Source organism: Vitis vinifera, chromosome 12, assembly GCF_030704535.1.
Source record: "Vitis vinifera cultivar Pinot Noir 40024 chromosome 12, ASM3070453v1".
NCBI classification, from domain to species: domain Eukaryota; kingdom Viridiplantae; phylum Streptophyta; class Magnoliopsida; order Vitales; family Vitaceae; genus Vitis; species Vitis vinifera.
This window is the reverse complement of record NC_081816.1, coordinates 9,808,837-9,830,898: the sequence shown is the minus strand read 5'-3', so window position 1 is coordinate 9,830,898 and position 22,062 is coordinate 9,808,837. Positions and strand designations below refer to the sequence as shown.

Genomic DNA, 22,062 nt, shown 5'->3' with positions numbered 1-22,062 from the left:
TCAAAATCATAAATGCGTTTATATTTAGACCGTACCAAACAGTACTAATAGCAGAGCAAATAATCATAAAGATCCGAGCAAATAATCATAAAGATCCCATGTAAGAAGTTAATTCATTCATAGTCTCAAACATTGTGTTCTCACTTAGCCATCATTCTCTGTGTTCTTTCAAATGTTCATGAAAAACACCCAAAATAAGAACAAGGAAAATGTTCATCTGATGGCTCACCAAACATTTTCTCACCCATAAATAAGACTGGTTAGCTGGACACCAAAAGATTTATTGCTGGAGTTGGGCTCATGAGTTCTTGAAAGAACATGAAGATTCGAAACAAAAAAAAAAAAAAACCAAGGCAGTACAAGTAGAAGGTACTGTGAGACTGGATACATATTGAAAATGCAATCAAACATTGACCCAACTGCAACAAAAGCATTGGAAGATTCTGAATAATGAAACATTACTTTTCTACCGGGTACAGTACTCGGAACTACTAATTATGAGCTAGAATTTCTCAAAGCAACACAAAATAGCTAAAGGATCACATGATCCCAAAATGTAACAGCTGCAGATTTTCAAACCTCATGAATGGGGAATTAGCTTGCTGCAGTGCTGCAGGTATTAATACCATCCTTGCAATCACTAGTGAGATCATTGAAAGTCTCGATTTGCTTTTTCCCCCTCAAGAACACTTCCGTATCAACTGAAATTCTCATGTAACCATCAAATTGAACAGGAGCTTCATTATTCAGCTTTGTTGTCTCTGTATACCAGTCACTCTTCTCATCCCAAAGATCCTTATAGTCGTCAAGAAAATGAGTTGAATACTTGTCCTTCAAAGGATCAAAGAATGATGTATCAGGTTCATTCGTCGCAATGTATAGGTTCCTCCCATCTTCAATTTTTTCCTGCAGGGATGAGAGGAGTGCATCAGGTGAAGTATCTGTGTCAAGATTAGGCCAAAGGTCCCTGTTCCTCGCCTTCTCCCCTCTCACAACATGAACAGAGTCAAAATCCCAATTCAACCTTGATGCAATCCCCGAAACAATGTCCATCAACCGTTTAGATTTCCATATCAGATGCCACGGCCGCTGAACCACAGATTCAGTCTCTCCCTCACACACCCTATACCAGTAATTATCTGGTTCAACAGACCCAAACTTCCTCATAATCAAAGCATCCTTCACCTCTGCAAGCTTCATAGGCGTGATCCTAAAATCCTCCACCAGATGAAGATTCAACCCATCTTTCTTCTGCCACTTATTCCAATCCGACCAAAATTGAGCTTGATCCAGCACAGATGCCGATTCTTTCAAATGCTCAAAATCAAAGTAAAGTCTGAAATCCTTCCCTTCCTCATCCCTGTTCGATTTAGTATAAATTGAAGACAAACAGAGGGACAAATCCATGATCAGAGTTCGGTTCAAGTACTGAGCCTCGCCCAACGCACACAAGAAACTCCAGAGATAATGATTCATGCTCTTGCATCTATCTCCACCTCCTATATAAACCAAGTACTTCCCTTGACTAAATGAACCCTCGGATTCAACTACAGGGAGCGAATCGTTCACAACTTCCCCAACAACCGGCAATGTAGCAGCAGGCTCTTGCTTCTGAAAACCCGGCTTCTGATTCCGCTTCTTCTTCCTCGCATTGACTCCAGTGTGATAATCCCCAATCCCCAAAACACTCAAAGTGCAATTCTCCGACTTGGAGATGACAAACCTCCTATAATCTTTGTAAAACGACGCCGTTTTCCCCTCCTTAGGCCTGAACCGCCAAGCCATATCACAGGTGGACTCATTAGATCCGCGAACAGGCTTCCCAAAGCGGTAGAAATGAATGTCCCTAAACACCTCAATGGCGGCCCTCATCATCAAATGGAAGACGTCAGGGTCGGAGCAATCGATGGGCTGGTCAACACCGCCCTCGCATTCAGTGGAATCGGGGGTAGGGTTTTGCACATCCGTAATATTGATAAAAGCGGCGATGGCAGTCTCGTTGGGGCGCATGAAATCCTCGCCGGTCTTGACGACGGAGTTGTCGGATTTAAAGGTCGCATTGGAGGTGGAAGTGAGGAAGGTGGTGATCTTGGTAGACGGATGAAACAGCGGATCCTCCGGCTCGTATGTGGCGGCAATGATGGTGAAGATCAGAACTCCGATTACGAATAGAGTAAAACACAGGTTTCCAATCATTACCATAGCATTCTGCCCCAAATTCTCCGGCCGGAAGCTGCCGGTTCTCGACAGTGCGGACCGCCCCAACATCTCCCCAACTCAACACCGATCGAGAATCAAATCCAACAAAAATAAAATAAAATGAAAATCAAGAAATGGAAAATGACGCTTCAGATCTGAGAATTAGCAGAGCTGGAAGCTTCTATTCTGAGACTCGAAGCTCAAATTTGGGAGCTTATGGCGGAAATTTATCACCTTCTCGCACATCAAACCAATGGGAGTGAGTGAGGACGCTGTTGGAGGAAAACAGTGTGGTCAAAAATTGAAGATGACAGACACGGTGAGATTAACGTTATTTATTTAAACTTTAAGGCTTTCTCTTAGAGTGAGCGCGTGGGCACAGTGCTCATATGAGGTTGTGGTGCTGCCACATGGAAGGAGCGACGGTTGGATCTGGTGGTGGTATACTGCGCCTCCAGGCGGAAGTTTTGTTAGCCCCGGATTAGAAACTAGTAAACGTGCGCCGACAGTGGCATAATCGTAATTAATTACGTCTCGAGATGAGTCAAAGTACCACACGACGTCGTTTTGTGCTGGTTGGATGACATCCTGGCATTGCCTGAATTTTGCCAAAAGTCAAAGATGCATTCCCCATCTATTGTTAGGCTTTGTTTAGTTTCGAAAGATGTGAGAGAAAATAGGAGGAAAAAAATAAAAATAAATTTTAAATAAATAGATTATTTTTACATGTTGCTTCAAATTTTATTTACCTCATTTTAATTCTTTTATATAAAACTTAAATAATTAATAAAATAAATAATTTTTTTTAATTATGTTTGATATTTGTATAATAAAATAATTTTCTTTAATGTTTTTTCTTTCTTTTCTTAATAATTTCCAAAAATATAACTTTTTAATATTTGAGGTTATAAGAGAGCTTGGTAAATTAGAAAAATAAAAATACAAAGGAGGGTTTAAAAGCATTGGAATAACAATTTTTAGAAAGCTTCAATTATTAAATATTATGTCCAACCCTAACCCTTTATTTCACGAATATGTTTTTTTTAACTTAAATAAACATACCCCGAGACTCCTATGGATAAATTGAAGTTGTTAGCAATGTATGTCAGAGTGAATTAGACTTTAACCCTAACAAGTACAAACATGGTTCAACAATACAACCTTAAAAAGTGATGTTCACCATATCTGTTGTATGTACATGACCCAACTTCAGATATACAAAGCACCCAATATGGGCATCACAAACAAAACCGCTAGTAGATTTCACCTCCACCCACCAAAAACCAAAAATCTATGTCATTGCTTCACTATATATGTGCATTCCGACTCTCTGGGATTGTGATTTAGCTAATCTAGCACCAGATGAATACTCCCCAAGGCCTTCTTTTTAACTATCTTCATGTGGGGGGAATCTGTGAAGGTGTACAAGATGCAGCCCTGCGCTGGATACGGCCCAGGCTGAGCTCCATGCTTCTGTGAACCATGTCTTGCAGTAACCTCTTTGCAGTTTCAGCAGCTTTATCCGACCCATCAACCCGTGCAGCAATGTCATACGCAATTCTCTCCAAAACTGATGAGGCCAGCCTCTTTTCTGGTGGGGAATCCCTGAGCAGGTCCAGGAGCATCCGGGCTCTCTCCTGGGCTTCTGGGGTGCCCTCCACAGTGAGTCGTAAAAGGCCTGGAATTGCACCTTCCTTTAGAATGAGTTCCCTGTATTTGTTTCTGCAGCTCTGGCATAAGGAAAGCAAAGCTCCAACTGCATGTTCTGTGCTCACCAGAGATCCATCTTCAATGGTCTCGACTAGGGTTAAGATTCCACCATCTGAGTTTGAAATTGCAGTTTGCCCTTCTTCGGATTTAGAAAGGATTTCAAGTAGGGCTGTAGTCTTCTCAGCAAATTTGGAATACTTCTTGCAATCTTTGAGGAGTTTTATGAGAGGGGAAACAGCTCTAGCATCAATGACTGGAGTGGTGGCCTCTGTGCAGCTGGACAGATAGTGAAGTGCTGTGACAGCATCAACTTTTCCTTGAACACTTCCAGAGCTGAGAATCTGAACCAGAAGAGGTGCAGCTCCAGAAGCTGCAATGGTCAGCTTGTTGGGAGCAGCAGCAGACAGTGTCAAGATTGCTGCAATCGCCAATTCCCTTAATCTACCATTTTGGAACTCGAGGAGTTCAACAAGAGGGGGAACAGCCCCAGATGTCACTATCCTGACTTTGTTTCTGAAAAATACAAAAACAAAAAGGACCCAGTATGAGATGAACCAATTCAACATGGAAAAAGTAAATCAATGAACAAAGGGAGGGAAACAAGAACCATGACCTTGAAGCAAGGAGAGGTCAAACAAATAACAGGACAGAAAAGGAAGGTGGGGAGGGGATAGGGGATTTGATTCTCGTTGCTTTTTCTCTTTGGCGGGTTAGGAGAGGGGAGGTACCAGTTGATGCTAGTGTTTGCAGGTGGAGTAATCCATCTTCAGATGGGAACTCTAGTGAGCTAAGGTCACAGATTGTCAGAGGCTCACCTTATCCTAACCAAAATCATCTCTTCACTAAGGGAATTGGGAAAGTTTCTCCCCACATAGACCATGTGCAAAATCTATAGCTATATTTGGCTAAGAAAAGGGAAAAAAATGCTACTGAAAATGATTTTCTCATATTTGGATGTCGCGGAGAAGGGTGAAAGAAAGAAACTAGAAGAAAAGATGAGGGGAAAATACTGCACGATCTTCCTCCCAATTTTCCTTAGATAAAGGTGAGGAATGTTTGGGGAAAATGCATTTCTCAACAATTAATCTTCTTTCACAGTTTCACTCGCAACCAAGCAAGAGAAAGATTTTACAAAAATATCCAGAGCCAAACATGGCCTAAAGAAAAGCACAACTCCATATTTCCAAGACCCACCCTTTCCAGCACTTGTTGAGGATATTGGAAAATGCATTGTTCGATTAAACAAAACTATTCTGGGACTCTTAAAAGAGCTTAATAACAGTCAGCCAAAACCTCACAGCTTCATAAGCTGATCTTCCTATACTATTCAATACCGTACCTTACTAGATTTCTCTTAACAGTTTCTCAATCATCTTCAAGGCTCAAAACTATTTTCTTGGTCTCACTTCCTTTTTCAACCAATAATCACTTCAATAATAGACAAAGCTGATGAGTGATCTTTGAGAAAAATTCAATACCATGAAACACCAAAAACAATTCTGTGTATGCCCTACAACATACAAAAATTTGCCTAAAACTACCAAAAAAAAAAAAAAAAAGGACTATCATAAAGTAAATAAACTCACAGACTGAGTTGTACAGAACTAAAAGCTATCACCTTCCCACCAATTCCAGCAAGAAGAAGAGAAAATCCCCAAAACCCCATTTGGTGAGGGGAAGAAAAGGAAGGCAAAGACAAAAGGAGGAAAGTGGACAAACCGTTCGTTCCTGGCGGCGAGAGTGAGGAGAGCGAGAAGAGAGACTTCAGCAGCGTGTTGGTTGGGAGAGAGGAGCAAGGAGACGAGGGGTTGGATAACGTCGGCGGCGGCCGTGAACTTGGAACGAGTCTTGACGGAGGAGTTCCTGAGAATGTTCCTGATGTCAATGGCAGCTTGTATTTTGGAATCCAGATCTCCATTCAATAGCCTCTCAGCCACTCCATCAATTAGGGTTCGCTTCTGCTGCGTCCATATCTCCCCCTCCTCAGAATCTCCCATTCTCTTCTCAATTCTCATCTTGTCCATCCACCATGCCCATCATCACACCTAATTTTTCTCCTGCACTTGTACTTTTTAGTTCTCTTTAACAAATTATTACGCTATGTTGGGGAATTTGCGGGAAATGGGGAGGGAACATATAAAACTTAAAAATAAAAAAGGGAAAATAAAAGGTCTATTTAAATTAATAAATTATTTTAAATTTATCTTTTTTTATATAAAAACTAATTTATTTGAAAATAAATAAAATTTAAAATAATTTTAATTATATTTGATTTTCTAAAAAAATCAATTTTTTATCCTCGTTAGTATTTTATAGGAACCAAACAATGTATTAGAAAAAACATCATTATCATGCCCAACTCAAAATCTCATCCATTAACTTATATTAAATTAAAGTACAAAGGTTATAAAGAACACGAAACTCTGGAAAATAAAATAAAATAAAATTGGATATAGAAAAATATTAGAACATCATGAATGTACAAAATAAAGGGAAAAGTTTTGGTAGTATGTGACATTTTCTGATTGGAGGGTGGTTTTGGATGTGATATGAATCATTGTCATTTGATTAACATAGTGTTAACCCTAGATTAAATTAACATCTTCCTCTTATTTTGTAGCATGTGTACATAAATTTTACAGGTATGATGTATGAAAGAGGGCAAGTATGTTTGTGTTTGGCTGTTGCGGTTGGCTCTAGGTGTGGAGAAAATGACACCCTTGGAACTTGTACGGTTGTACCTAACTGATTTCATCTTCACCCTTCATTACTTGAATACGATCTCTTTTTCTAGTGTTTTTTTGCTGAGAAAATTTGTTGCATACAAGATGATTGATTTTGAGCCCTGTTGGAACAACATTTCATTCAAGTCATTCGTTGATTGCTGTCAGTGACGGCTGCCATGAAATGACATTTCTTACTCTTCTCATCCTCTGCTGAGACTGAGGATTCAGGGTCATCTTCCTCGGATCCTCGTCTCCATTTCCATTCTTCTGCAAGCCCTCGATGCTGGAAAATCTCATACGGCCGTCCCTACTTTGTGTGTCTGTCTCAGTAGAATAGCTGGCTTCATTTATCACAGGTGAGGCATTCCTGGAGGAGGATTGGGAGGCAAAGGAGTTGCTGGGAAAATCTCCCTTGGGTTTTCTGATTCTCCTTCGCAGCCTCTGCAGAGTCCGACGCGGGACAACGAAGAATTTTTCACCTGGGTTGAGGATCTCATCTGGGTGGACCACAGAATCCCAGGGCCTCCTGAAAACCTCCGGCCTAGCCACCATGAAAGAGGGGCAGGCCTCCATGATCTTCACTGCAGGAACAGCCATGTAGTACTGCTCAATGACGCCACCAGGATGGACGATCTTCAACGGCAACAGGCACTCCTCCACCCCAGCTCTGGCTCCTCCCTTGTGGGGCAGCTTCTGCCGCTGCAAGAGATGGGTGAGTCTTCTAGGACCAAGCAGCTTGTTGAGCATGTCGGTTTGGAGACGACTTGCCCGGACAGTTAAGACTATATAGTCTGAGAGTTCGATGAATAGGCCGTCCATAGTCATATTAATAAGACAAGTTAGAAGGGTGGAAGATAACATCTGAGCAGGCCATGGTATTTGTTCCTATGACTGTGTCAGCATATTCCCAGATAAAGAATACTGGTCTAGAATTACAAACTAGCATGTTTAGCTTTATTCTAAGAGCAAAGCTTTCAAGAGAATCAAGACAATCTCACCAAGTATGAAACTCATGCCTAAGAGAAAACCCGACTATCGTCAGCAGTGATTAATCTCACTGAACACCAATTCATGAATCATGTAGCATCAAAGGCATCCAATGCAGTGTCCAACCAACAGTAGAAAATATAAGACAAATACAGAGTCATGAAGAATTAAGGGGGTTTAACCGAAAAGAAGAGGATGGTCTAGGACCTCGAGAGAAGGGTATTACTATTACCCCATGCTCCTGTATCCTTTTTCACAAGTGATGTATCAGTCAACTGAAACAATAGAAATGATGTTTTTCCTTATACCAATTACAACAGTTGGGTACATCCTTTTCTTGCTATCAAAATTCACTTTACAGGTAAGACAGCAGATAGACAGAAGAAAAAAGGTAGTGAAAAATCCCCCACCATCCTATATCTTACCTTCCAGAGAGTCTATGAAAACCTCGAATAGAAAGAAAGAAAAAAAGGGGAAACAAAGATTCTCAACACTCACAGTAATTCTACAAGAGTTTCACAAGTTTTCAAATTGATGGGGCAGAGGAGAGCCTGGCGGGAATTATGAGGGGAAGAATGGGGGGATACCATATACCACTAGCAAGAAACAGAAGACCTGCAAGTACCTACCTCAACTAACTTAAATGGTCAATATCAGTTACAGGCGGATTTCACCTTTTATATCCTCAAACCAAGCAATCAGAAGATACTACTGGCAAATTTTTGTCCAGGCTCCTTTCATAAATGTACACTCTCAAACCTGGCCAATGTGGTGTCTTCTTGATCTTTCCCTCCATCCAAACTTGCCAGAGTTCCAAAAAGAATCTGAAGATTGGACTTGAATTTCCTGTTTTGTTGGTTCACTATGGAAAATAGGAAGCTTCCCCTCAGTAGTTATTGGGCCAGTTGATTTGTGCATGCTGGGGCTGCTGATAGACACTGCCTGTAGGTCCCACCATATCAACAGCACCGGCCATTGTCTGAGATTGTTGCAGAAGTGGATGAACAGTTGCTGTCACTGCTTGTGCAGGGTGATAGATACCGGCAATTGGGCCATGACCACCCTGTGTTGGGGTGAAAGCTACATGCTGGCTCTGAGGGGGGAGGTTGTAGAAAGAACTTGCCGGCAAGCCAGAAATGTCTCGACCTGGTGCAGCAATCCAGACTGCTGAACCTTCACTCTGTAGAAAATATAAATCCATCAAAATGATTCTTTTTGTCTTCTAAAATAAAAGTTTGTTTAAGAACTTGAAATGTTCTCAACCTGTTTTCTATTATTTCAAATATTTCTTAAAAATAGTTTTTATTTGTAATGCTTTATTTTCAACATTCCCTATATATATATATGTACAATTCACTTTTTAAAAACAAATGAAAACAATTAAAATATGTTCTAACGAATCACCCTACTTTCATGGCAAGTTCTCAAAAAATTGTTTTCTATCAAAAAAAGTACCAAACATGTTTTTGAGTCTAGAAAACAGAAAACAATTTTTTATTTTTAAGAACAGAAAACTATTTTTAAAAATAGTTCCCAAACAGCTTCTATACGTCCATTTGGTTATAAACTTCCTATTTTTTGTTTTTAAAATTATAAGCTTATGTGCAAAAGTAGAGCATCTTGTACAAAAGTACATATTTAGTCTCTGTCTTTAAAAATCACTACCTAAATTTTTAAGCAGCTTTTGAAACCATTATTTTTTCAATATAAGCTTTTAAAAGTTCTCATATCTTATATAAAAGCTACTATGTTCTGATTTTATAAAACAGAAAATAGAAGTGTATCCAGACAGACTTTAAGTGATTAATCTAGAAAAAGAAAAAAAAAAACAGAACACACCAAAGACCCAGGGGTGTTTCAGGACCCATGTTGACTCATAACTTGGTGCTCACTAAGGGCCACAAATATGTTAGATTGGTTAAACAAAGCAGCAGCTATTTTACCCATTTACTCCATTTTCTTATGCGAGACAACATATTATGCATAAATACAAAATAAGCAAATGTCAGGAGTAGACATAAGCCCATAATTACACTATCAATACTTATTTTTATATGACATACTTCCAATTCATTCAGGGCCCTATCAACCTGACTGGGTGGTAACTTGACGCAATTATGAAGCAAACAATGGCATTCAATCATATGTATTAAAAAAAATTAAAAAGAAAAACAATTTATCTTGGTGGCAGTGTGGTGGTGGAGGGACACCAAAGAAAACTTAATCAATGTGAGTGAATTTTTTTTAAAAGGGTAAAAAATAAAACACAATTGCATTGCACAGTACCACCCTGTTACCCACACACCACGTCCTCTGGCACACTGGCAACACCACCACTGCAAACCATCAGCATCATCCCAAACCATGCAACCAATTTAGTTAAAGAAGCACTAAAACCTCCACCAGCACCACCACACCACGGATATCACATCTACCAATACCAACACTCAGCATAACAATTCTCACTGCTGTCCCACCTCTATCTAACAGTCACATCACAAATTCCAGCAAACATGTTGCATACATATATATATATATATATAGTCTGTACATTAATTAATAAGCTGCTACTTTTTCAAGAATGACAAAACAGCTGCCTAATAAATCAATATGGAAAAGAGGAATAGAAAATAAAAGACAAGAAGAGTGACCTAACAACTCCTAATTCAAAAGCCCAAATAGGATCAAGTTTAAATACCAAAATAAAATAAGATTAATCTTAGTTGATAAATAAAGAAGAGAACAAAATCTAACCTGCTGGCCAGTGATGTAAACACTATTTTCCTTGAACTGGGATGCAGCAATTTCCTCATTAGCAGTTGAGTTCCCAGCTGCTGCAGCTGAGCTAGGATTATAGCCAGCTGGAGAGGAACCATATGGTCCATAGCCACCTGGCATTCCCATGTGGGCTGAGTTTCCAGTATTAGTCCCTGGCTTGTATTGTGGAAGTGAATATTTGACTCCTGCAGCAGCTGCATTGGGTGGAGCTGGATATACACCACCAGCCTGAGGTTGATGAGGAAATGCACCATTGGCTAAAAATTGGTGGATGGCCGGAGGAGGAACATAAAATGGAGAAAAGTAATGGCCATATGGAATGTAATTTGGAGGATAATGGGGTATATGCACGCCAGGCTGTCGGAACACAGGGACTGGTTGTTGAGTCACAGCAATAGAGCTCTGCATGACACCAGCAGACTGAGTTACTAGTGGAGTTGCACCAGCCGTAGACAGAACCAGAGAGTTCCCACCCTGCAATTAAACATATATGAGCATCACAGGTATATATAAGGGTACACCTGCACAACCACACACTTAGGGGCAGACACACACACACACACACGCTTGCACACATGCACACAGAGATTTATGCATGTGCAAATGAGAAAAAACACACATTGAACTACTAGATGCATCATATTATTGTATGCAAATTGGACAAAACACACGTTGCATTACTATATGTAACACATAATTGATTGTAGCAGAATTTCTTTCTCAAAAAAGAAATGACTCTTGTTCCCTGACTTTTGAGAAAGGATGAAATTGTGATGCTCCCTAACTTTTTAATGGAACATCAAGCAGGTCGGAAAAAGCATTAAATAGAGATTTTTCAGTCTACCTGGACCAATGAAAAAAATGGAAGCACTTCTCATGGACTTGTTGAGAATGATTCTATTTTTAAAGCACAGAAAGCATCAGGGAAAGGGAAAAAAGGTAGGAAGAAATCCAAAATCTTTCATTTAGTTTACATAGAAAACACGAAGAAAAATCAAATATGAATTATATAGTGAAAAATATTTAAAAACTTGTACATTTTCAGATTCTTTATTCTTTATGTAGGGAGAAAAGAAGAGATAAATTAGGAAAGCCATCTGAAAATTTTTTATGAAGTTTAAACTTATTTTTTTTATTTTCTTTCACTTTTCCTTCCCTTCAATCTTTCACCTTTATTTTCTTTTGCTCATACTTCCCTCAAACTTTCCAAGATTCAAGTAGAGCCTAAAAGAACTAATACACAAATAAAATAAAATTAAGGCAAATCTAAAATGGGTGCAACCCAGACATATGAGATGTCTACATAGATCACTCCTAAGGCCAAAATAAGAAATAAAAGAGAAAAGGACTCCTCAACTTTAGATAGCATTAACTCTACTAAGGATAGTCATGCATTCCCAACAAATCTCCCAGACCAGCCAAACAAAGAATTCATAAAAACATTTGCTGGTTGCAACTGTGTTTGCTCTCAGACATAAAAAAATGCTTCTATTCAGTTCAATCCATAAGCATCAAAATAAGTAGAGTTGAGCCACATTTCATATTTTTCTCATCCTGTTGCAACTATAACTGCTCTAAGACAACAAATTCTTCTACACTTCAATTCATAAGCATCATAATAAGTATAGTAGAGCCACATTTCATATTTTTCTAATCCCCTTATTCACAAAATTTCCTAAATTTCCTTCCTAACTAAACAAGGCTTCTTTAATCAAATCCTGGAAGAAGCCAACAAAAACCAACTGAAGAAAACAAAAGGGACCATAAACTCCAAGTCATCCCACAATGGATAAGCAAATGATTGACCAATTCCACATTATGATCGCATAAACAACAGAAATTTTCTATCTTCCTACCCATTCATCTAAAAGGTCATTCAAAGTGAGAATTGTCCTTCAAACAGCTTCCTAAAAAAGAAACCAACTTTAGGTGAGGCAAATTATCCCCAAACCCTTCTATGTGGGTATATATCTCAAAAAATCCCCTCAATATAGAGATGTACAGCTAAAACAAAATTTTCAATCTCTTCAACGCATTTATAATTCTAGAAAAAAAGGTATGAAGACTTCCAAATTCTCAAAGCAGGAAAAGACAGGAAGAGTGCCTAAAGTGTGCAAACCTCTTGAGGAGACTGTGAAGTCTGTGGAGATAACACTGCAACATTCCCATTGTACTTGGGTACAACTCCAGGTGACTGAAAGGGAGAAATGCGACCATCACTATCAGAACCAGAGCGGTAAAATTGGGCATAGTAGCTTGCAGGATCAAATTGTGGCTGAACCTAGACATACAAACATTTTATAACCACCCATCATTATATTGGATCCAAAGATTAGTAGCAACAATACAAATCATTAGGGGAAAAAAAGCATCCAGTAATCATATCATAGTTTTAGTTGCATTCCAAACTCAATTTTAAACATGCTAACATATTGAACATTTTCAATTACTGCCAGTGAGCAAAATTACATAAATTCAATTGTGAGGGTGCATCATAGAGCTAGAAGCACAAAAGGACAAAAAACAAATGTTTTAAGGCTTACTACAAAGCTTGGAAGGCGAGTAACATCACGTGCTTGAGACTCAGAACTTTCAAACGGTGCAAGTTGGCTCCCTAAAATTGGCGGCACAAAACCAAAACTGTAGTTTGGAGAAGTATGAACCGTAGAGTATTGATGACCTCCAGGTGGCAATGCTATTTCCTGCTTGGAATCATATTCTGGGGCTGAACTGGATGAGATATCACCCTCTCCAGAAGATATATTTTCTGACACATGTGGAGGTGACTCTGGATGATCTGGATAATCCCCTTCCTCAGCCGTTGCCAATACATTTTGATTGCTGGATCCAATAATAAAAACAAATAAAAATGTGATAAGAAATATTCCAAAAATATACAACTACAGTGCTTCAAATATGGCAGTGTTTGGCTACTACAATACTACATCATGGGTTGAAAAGCTAGGACAAGAAACAGTTCTGTTTTGAAGTTATACACAATAAGCTTCAATAGAATGGTCCAGAAGAGGCTAGGAGCCCAAAGAAGGTAATCCAACCAGAGCATGTTCCCCAAGACCTCCCCTGGTTTTTCCATCTGTCTTCCCTATACAGCCCTAAATAAATGCAAACCCATCAAAGACCAAATCTAGGGCAGTGGACAAACATGTTGCTCAGCTACTCTGATGCAAGGACTTATTCTTTATGAGCTGAGAGAGCCCAGTCCTTGACAGGAAATCAGTTCTATTCTACCAAACAAACCTGATAAAAAGTGTAAGCAAAAATCAACCAACATAACTCAGATTTTCAGTGCACTTCCACTGGACAACTACTGGATTTTGTGCCAAAAATTCAGGCAATAAGATGGCACAATGGTTCCCAAAAGATTTTTCTGTCACAAACTCCAGCCATCATTCCTCTAAACAGTAATAACATGGGCCAATTTTGCATAAATGAACACACATGAAAAAAACTCATGTTTATTGTGACTGCTTAGACCTGGTTGATGCAATTATGTAAAGAGAGAAAAGAACAAAGATACACCAAGATGCTCATCATCAAATTAAAAGCTACTTAAAAAAGAAAGAAATGTTCATTTTTTGAGACCTTGAAGAATGTTCCTCCACAGTTTCTTCTATCCCCTGAGAAGTTTCAGACTGAGGGGTAGAGGTTTTGTCACTCTCAGGATCATAGGCATCAATTAGGGATACTCCAAAACCAGTAGTAAAGCTTCCAAAATTCAACCCGGTTCTTTCAGCTTCAGGAACATGGATATGGTTTGGAATGATAACATGACGACGAGCTCGAGAATGTAACCCCTCTAGCTTTTTCTGCGGTTTTGGATTTGCTTCTTCTGAATCAAGGTCACCTGATACAGGCTGTGTCTGGGTGACAGATTCAGCTGAAACAGAGGGAATCTCAGAAGTAACAGCTGCTCCAGAGCTTTGAACAAGATTAGGGTTTGTTGACTTTGGTTTCCATTCCATACCAGGACCCACTGTTATAAACATATATCATGAATCAGTTATAGACTTCGAGCAAATCATCCAAACATCATTACTAACCAAAAAAAATAATGATATACTTAAAGATTACCCATCTTATTTGTCAAAATAGAACAATTTTCTATATTTTCCTCAAATTACAGTGTGTACTTTGAATTTACCTCAGTTACAATATGTTCCCCTTTCATATGGCAATGATGTTCAAGTACTTAGGCTAGAGGTTCAAGTGGCTTTCACTTCCATGTATTGCAACAAACCACGCAAAGATACAGTGCAAACAAAAGAGAATAAACCAGGCAATAAGGCTAACATACAATATTCATCAAGCCAATAACAGCCTAACCATAATTGATCCTTCTGGTTTCAGCTCAAGGTTCAGAATAATTTCCCCATATTTATGGCACGAAAATCCCTCTGTATAATTTTTTTTTCCTTTGATAGGTGTTTTTTTTTCCCATTTGGATCCTTATAGAATATTTTAAAACCCTAAAATTTCCAGGACTAAACTAATGTCTAGGTGCTTTACATGGGCCAAAACATTCTCACATCCATGAAGATATCTATATTTCCCAAAGGTGCATCAGTAACTTAATACAGGAAGAGGAGGGGGAGACTTATATGTATGAGAATAATCCATCTTGTATTATAAACTCCACAATTATTCTTACAAAACTCTATCAATGAAGTCACAACTTGCTTAAGCTATCCCCAAACTTGCCAATCCCAAAAAAAATAAAAAATAAAAGGCTATCCCTAAAGTTGAACTTTATGGCTCTTACTAAAGTCCATGCACACATCATTGCCTTGGTGTTTGTTTATAAAATCATATTATATGCCTATAAAAATAAAATAAAAATAAAAATAAAAATAAAAAAATAAAAAAAGAATCATTGCATAAGAGCCCCATTCATGTGCTCCTCCATCAAAGTTTCAGGCCCAAACTCCACAGGAATTGAACACGTCCCTCTAGAAGTTTGAGTCCTCTATCCTCATCTTTGGTTAACCAAAGTCACCTTGTCAACTTCGATTAACATGAGTAATCAACTACTAAGGTCATTGGAGCTTTTGAAGGCGGGACCAACTTTAGTTCCCAGCTCAAGGACGTGAGCAATAACTGCAATTCATACCAATATTGTGATGATTAAAGGTGAGAGCTTGTAGAAAATTAATGAAAGCACACTCAAGATAACCTCACCATTTGTCTTCTATAAAACTCAAGACCTTACAGAAAATCTTAGGAATTGCCCAGGTCACCTCTAAACATCTTCAAGCAACATTCCAAACCAAAAACAACAAACAAACAAGTCTAGGAAAAAGTAAAATAACAAATATATACCTTTTTGAGGGCCAATTACTTGTTGCAGCCTGGTATTGTAATTCGATGAAGGCCTATTAACTGAGGAGCCAGCATGTGTCAATGAGGGTGAAGGTTGTGATGACTCAACAAGGTGATTCTTCCCAACTCCTGGGGATTTGCCAGGCATCTTTCCTTGCAAGAAGGAGCTCCCAGTCTCAGAAGCTGCCACTGCCGTCATTGAACAATACACATTTGTGAGTTACATTCAGAGATAAAACTTCATCAACCAAAATAAATTCTATAAAGCTCCAACCTGCAGCTGATCTACTTTCAGCATGGGTAATTTCATTATTTTCAACAGGAGTTCGTTGGCTCCCTACTTCACGCTTAATCGTACCAACAGCATGAGAGATCCGTGAATCATGAGAAGGCACAAGCACAGGATCTGAAGCAGAAAAATAGCCTCCTGAAGAAGATGCTGGAGTTACAGAAGCTGAGCAGTTACTGGAGCCTGGTGTGGGCTGCCCACATGTATCCCCAGTTCCAAATGCAATGCTAGGGTTTTTGTTTGCATCAATAGAAGGCGAAGGTGAATTCCCCAATTTATTAGCATCAGTGGATGCACTCAAATCAGCATGGATGACATCACTCGCTACAGTAGAATGAGAAGTGTGTACAACACTAGTATTCCCAGTGGTGGTAACAGCTGGACCATCGGCCATGACAGTTATAGAGCTTCAAAAGATAATTAAACATGAAACTTGTCAGAACTGTACCTCCACATTTTAATTATGAAAGAAAGGACAGATTTGTAAACTATGGTCACCTTGCTATAGCAGTTGTTTCTTTATTTTTCATCTCCTGAGAGGTTGGTTGAGCAATACCTTTCTCTGAAATTTGACTGATTCCATTTTCCTTTGCAGGAGCAGAATTCCTGCCACCACCTGTATCTGACATGAGGGATACATTATACCAAAATAATTGACATGCAGCAAATCTGCAGCTGCGACCATCAGATAATGTAATATACCACAAATGTAATTCATGCTTGGGAAAAAACGCAGTAAGCCACTATTATTATACCATCGGACTGAAATAGTGCAGAAAGGAATAATTAACTCCTCTGCTTAAACCAAATCCATGGGCATGAGAAAGGAGTTTAAACTAAAGTCCGAAAATGCGGTATTTGTTGAATTTCTACTGAAACAGTTATATTTACACACGGTGGAACTAAGCAAAGAAAAAGCACCAATAAATATATTAAAAACTATGTTTGATAAAATCATGTTGAACAAACAAAGACAAGTAAATGCAACATAATCAATCCTGTAAATATAAAAAGCAAAGAACTGTGGCAGGGCAATCTTTGAAGACTGATTTGAATTATGGTTTACCATGAGATGTATGACGAGATGAATAATTCACTCGACCACCCCTACTTCCTTGCCCCTGCATGCCAGGTCTCCACCGTGGTTCAGCAGAATCTCTGTTGCTTAAATGCTACAAGAGTAAAAAGAGAAGTCCATGAAATATTAGTCAATCCACAAAACTAAATTTGAATAAGAAAATCAACAAAAACTGGTATATTAGCCATGTTGATGAGGACACTACAGAGTACACAAACAGTAAGATGCATCTCCTGTGTAATCAAGTCCACAACTATGTCTAACAGAACCTCAACCAACTTTAAGTACCAAAATCTCGACCATAAAAATCAATATGCAACCAATTTATGCTGAAAAATTGGCTGTCAACAAGCCCAAAATGATTATTCAGACAATAGTTGATTGATTGTAGTGAAATTTGATTTATTCTGTGAACAATAGAAAAGGAAGGAATTGGAAGACTAAAATAAACCTTAGGCAACTAATCCACATACTATGAATGCTCTTTTGAATAAGATATAATTTTTCTTTCTTTCCCTTTTGTAATGTTTTTCTCATTGACAACCATTACTTGGCAACATCTTTTAATTTCCATACATTTATGATGTTATGTGAGTCCAACAAATGTTTTACAACTATCCTACCTTCAAATAATTGAATAGATGAGCAATATGCCCACTAGCATTAGGACTATCAAAACTTACAGGAGTAAAATGAACAACAAAGATCTTTTTCTCTTTCATTTTTTTTTTCTTTTTCAACACATTAACATAAACTAGGAGGCCAAGAATCTCATTTTCCATGAAAATCGTATTCACATTGAGGGTCAATTTTGGTGCTTTAGCAATATAAAAAAATAAATCTTACCTCTTTTCTCTTGTCACGTTTCCTTCTAACCTCATGGAAGGGATCTGTAAAACCATAGCATAACTTGCTTGTCATTCAACTAAATAGATGGATGGATGGATGGACAAATAGATAGATAGATATATAGAGAGATAGAGAGAATGGGAGTATATATATATATATATATATATATATATATAGAGAGAGAGAGAGAGAGAGAGAGAGAAAGAAATAAATACATAGAATAACTACTGGAGCTAAAAAGTTCTCAATAAAGCAGCAGATTGACCATTACATAGCTATTTGCTTCAAACAGAAACAATGGCTAGAAGAATGAAACACAAGAAAAATGCTTAACCCACTAAATCATAGTGCATTTTAAAAGTATACATTGCAAAGAACGTGCCTTTTAGCATCCTACAACAGTGATTAAGCTTTGAAGCTCCCATAACAAGTTGTGCATCAATCATTTAAACCATCGACAAAGCTGTCATTACATGTAAAGCAAGAAAAATCATACTTAACACTAACAAGTTTACAAAGGAGCATTTAAAGTAACCACTGAAGCAGCACTTTCTCTGAATGAACACGCTACAGCCTTACCCAAATGTAGTCACAATATCAGGGTCCCATTTGGTAGTGAAAATGAAAAGTTTTCTGAAACCATTCTCATTTTAAATATGAAAATGACAAACATGTTTCAAAACACAACCCTTTTAGGTTGTTTTCAGTTGACGACAGTTTTCAGAAACTCCCAATTCGTCATCATTTTAGTATTTTATGCTTTGGAAACAATTGTGTCTTTGTGCTTTTTTTGGTAGTTGGGTCTCTTTGTATACACCGTGTATACCTTCTTCTCGTAATTCACTTTTATATTTACCTGTAAAAAAAAAATATTATGCTTTGGAAACAAACAACAGTTCTCATTTTATCCTAAAATTTTGCAAGTGGGTGACATGCACTTGTTTCCCTATATATTTATCAGATTCAGCATTGAACACATCAAATTTGTGTAACCGTGGTAAAAGAAAGTATATAGTTTGACAACCACAGACCGCCAAAATTTTGAAGAACAAAATTCGGATGCAAACATAATCAAGTTACATTGTTGTAGTTCAAAAGTTTATAGGAAAGTCCAAGTCAAATGCACAAATCTTGCATAGGATTTGTTGATGAGAACCAGGAGAGAGATAACAAAAAACTAGCAATTACTTTGGATAGATTGCTCTACAAATTTAATTAGATGGATCAAAAAGTATCAGCCAGCATAACAACAATGTATATCCATTTTTTGACCGGTGGGTTGGTCGTCTACTGTGGTTCAACGCTATTACATTTTAAAACAAGACGAAAAATGTCTTAAATTTAAATGAAACAAAATAAAAAGGATATGATACAAGAGAAGCCATGTCCATCTGAGACAACGGCCTCGACAAATTTGAGGTTTCAGAGCTGAGTCCTGATCTTGTAAAGATCACCATAAATGCCCTGAAAACCATTTTAAAAGTAATAAAGAAATCCAAATTGAGAAAATATCCAAGCTTCGTTGGAGAAACAAACTTAACCTCGTAGAAAAAAAAAAAAAAAAAGAAGGAAAAACTGCATCAACAGTGAAAACCCATAACAGCCAATAATAAACCCAGCTCAATTCCCACAAACCCATGATTTTTCTGACACAAAAATCGCAAATCAAATCACATCCCATGGATTTTCACCATCATTGCCTAAAATTTCTCAGCAGCCAAATAGAGGGGAAAGGGCATAGAAAAAGCACAGATCGCAGGACGAAAAAGGGAAATCAAAGATCAAAACTAAAAGGGGGAAAAGAGAGGCGAATGAAAGAGAAGGAAAAAGAAAGAATACCCTGCATGAGAAGCTTCTGAACGGTTTCATTGGGATCCATGGCACAATCCTTGAGCATTGCATAAATCTCCTCTTCAGTGTGGTCTCCAGTGACCTCCTTAATGTTTTGGATCACCTCCCTCATACTGCTTGAGATTGAAACCCTAAACCCACCTCCGCTCATCTTTGCAGCTCACAAGCCCACAGCTCTGTACCTTATTTATACAAAAATATAGGAGAAAACACCCAAAAGAAAAAATGAGAAAAGAGAAGGCGATAGAAAATATGATGGGAAGTTTTAGAGATTGGGGAATGGACGAAACTATGATTGTTTTGAGGGTTTTTGAATTGATCTATGTCAAGTAAAAAAAAAAGAGAGAGAGAGAGAGAGAGAGAGACAAAGAGAGAGAGAGGGAATAGGGAGGAAGAGATGGACAGAAGAGAGAGAGAGAAAGAGAGAGAGGGAGAGAGAGCAATTGAGACTGTTTAGAGTGTGGGATTTTTTTTTCCCCCTTTTTTTTATATATATTTTTCTTGACCTTCTCCCTTTTTATTTTTTAAATCTATGATTATTTTTTTGTACAATCCATATTTTTATCATTATACTAATTTATTTTAAAGACAAAAAAAAAAAAAAAAAGTAATGCAGCCGAAAGGTTTTTTTGTGGTTCAATACAAATTCCACTAAAAACATTGTGAAAAAACACCTAAATTAAAATATTTTTTAATATGATAATTATAATTTATTTATGCAGAGATAGTTATTTACTCTTACCTTATCAATCATTATTGCCCCTATTTTAGGATATTTTAAAATTATTTTTATTAAAAAACATATTTTTTATGTTTTGAAATTTTTAACTTAAAAAATATATAAATAAATTCTGACATTCAAATATTTAATTTTAATTTATTTTCACTTGAAATTTTCTAAAAGCATGGAATTTCATAAATATACATTTAACATGGTGCTATAAGAAATGTACATAAATTTAATATACAATGATGCAATTGCCTTTTCTACATGATGAACAACTTTGGAAAGAATAAAAAAACGTTTCGATAATGTTAGGTAATTGAGATGAGCCCTTTTTACCATATGATTAGTTGGATACGTATTTGGTTTGACCAACCTATATTACTTACTAGATGAGTTCTCTTCCTTAGGTCAATTGAAAACATGGCCAAGATATTAATGAAATGTGACCCATTGATGGGAGACCGACCATCCGAGGCCCAAAGTGGTGGCTAAGAGGCAGTTGGTGGGCGATAAGGGATGTCCATTGGATGAATTTTGCGTGTGCTTCGTTAGTTGGTGGTGCATGGGGGATGGGAGCAGAATTAACGGCTATAGTGCTAATCTAATCACCATACTTTGACATCCAAACATGATTATTTCACGGCCATTGATTACTCCGATGTAAGGAAATATCATCTCTAACTTTTGAGACAATGGGATTTTATGTTTCCATGGCATACTACGATCACAATGGAATGGGTTAGAGATCTGTCACCTTGGTCTTGATGGGTTATCGGTATTTAAACTTATTCTCATCCTTATAAAATATATAAAAAAAAAAATTTAACAAGTTTTCTTATTTTTAAATTTTTTTAATAATTTTTAATTACTTATAACATAAAATTAATATACAGTTATATATATAAAAAATGAAATGAAAAAATAAATAAATTTAATTAATTATTAATTGTGGCGAGATATGGTACAACGAGAGAAATAAGGTAAACCCAATACATGACAAATAAATAGAAACTCAAACATATTTCTAATGTTTTTATTCTTGTCTTAAACCCGTCTTATTGATATATACATTTACAGAAACTTGTTTGATTGTTATCGCTAATGCACCTTTCAAGATTTTAACTTCATCAATTTTATATGTATTACTAATTAATCAATTTACAATTTCATATTTTAGAGTCAATTGATGGTTATTAGGATTTTCATTCCACATAAGTTAGAAGTTTAAGTGTGATGTTTATCCCTCTGTCAAATAATGTTAGGGTAATTGATTCAGTTTGAGATTTTGAGTGAAATAAGCAGCTCAGCGTTTTATGGTCCATTTCTTTTACAATAGTAAGGTTTATTTTATAGGTTTAGATTAATTCATTTGTATTTTAAATGTATTGTCTTACTTAGCCATTTGAATAATTAATTGCCAACTTATCTAACATTGATTTATAAATGTTTTCTATATTAGGTTTTTTTGTGTTAATTAAAATATTTTTTTATATCCTAATTATAAGTTTTCAAAATTTTGTCAAACGATTTA

General features: G+C 37.3%; 3 protein-coding genes across 6 annotated transcripts; all 3 read right to left on the bottom strand.

Annotated features, from left to right (window-relative positions):
• Positions 1 to 260: 260 nt before the first annotated feature.
• On the bottom strand, positions 261 to 2,604 carry LOC100266500 (uncharacterized). Its single transcript, XM_002264796.4, has one exon. It carries the CDS (start codon positions 2,266 to 2,268, stop codon positions 595 to 597), a length of 1,674 nt encoding a protein of 557 aa, XP_002264832.1. The 5' UTR covers positions 2,269 to 2,604; the 3' UTR covers positions 261 to 594.
• Positions 2,605 to 3,274: 670 nt separating this feature from the next.
• LOC100261296 (U-box domain-containing protein 3) lies at positions 3,275 to 6,055 on the bottom strand. The gene is made up of 2 exons (XM_002264846.4): positions 5,629 to 6,055; positions 3,275 to 4,422 (listed from the first exon to the last, which is right to left on the bottom strand). The coding sequence occupies exons 1-2, from the start codon at positions 5,931 to 5,933 to the stop codon at positions 3,597 to 3,599; spliced, it is 1,131 nt and encodes a 376-aa protein (XP_002264882.1). The 5' UTR covers positions 5,934 to 6,055; the 3' UTR covers positions 3,275 to 3,596.
• A 1,843-nt stretch (positions 6,056 to 7,898) lies between these two features.
• Positions 7,899 to 20,279, bottom strand: LOC100245992 (GBF-interacting protein 1-like). Of its 4 annotated transcripts, none has more exons than XM_002267229.5 (11): positions 19,793 to 20,279; positions 17,951 to 17,994; positions 17,093 to 17,198; positions 16,525 to 16,648; positions 16,012 to 16,433; positions 15,738 to 15,926; positions 14,004 to 14,394; positions 12,944 to 13,241; positions 12,520 to 12,681; positions 10,377 to 10,874; positions 7,899 to 8,802 (listed from the first exon to the last, which is right to left on the bottom strand). In XM_002267229.5, exons 1-11 carry the CDS (start codon positions 19,953 to 19,955, stop codon positions 8,509 to 8,511), a joined length of 2,691 nt encoding a protein of 896 aa, XP_002267265.1. In that variant the 5' UTR covers positions 19,956 to 20,279; the 3' UTR covers positions 7,899 to 8,508. The 4 variants fall into 4 exon arrangements, with proteins under 4 accessions (XP_002267265.1, XP_010657492.1, XP_010657491.1 ...); XM_010659190.3 differs by having other exon boundaries at positions 12,520 to 12,594; positions 19,793 to 20,273; XM_010659189.3 differs by having other exon boundaries at positions 16,525 to 16,642; positions 19,793 to 20,273.
• Positions 20,280 to 22,062: the final 1,783 nt, after the last annotated feature.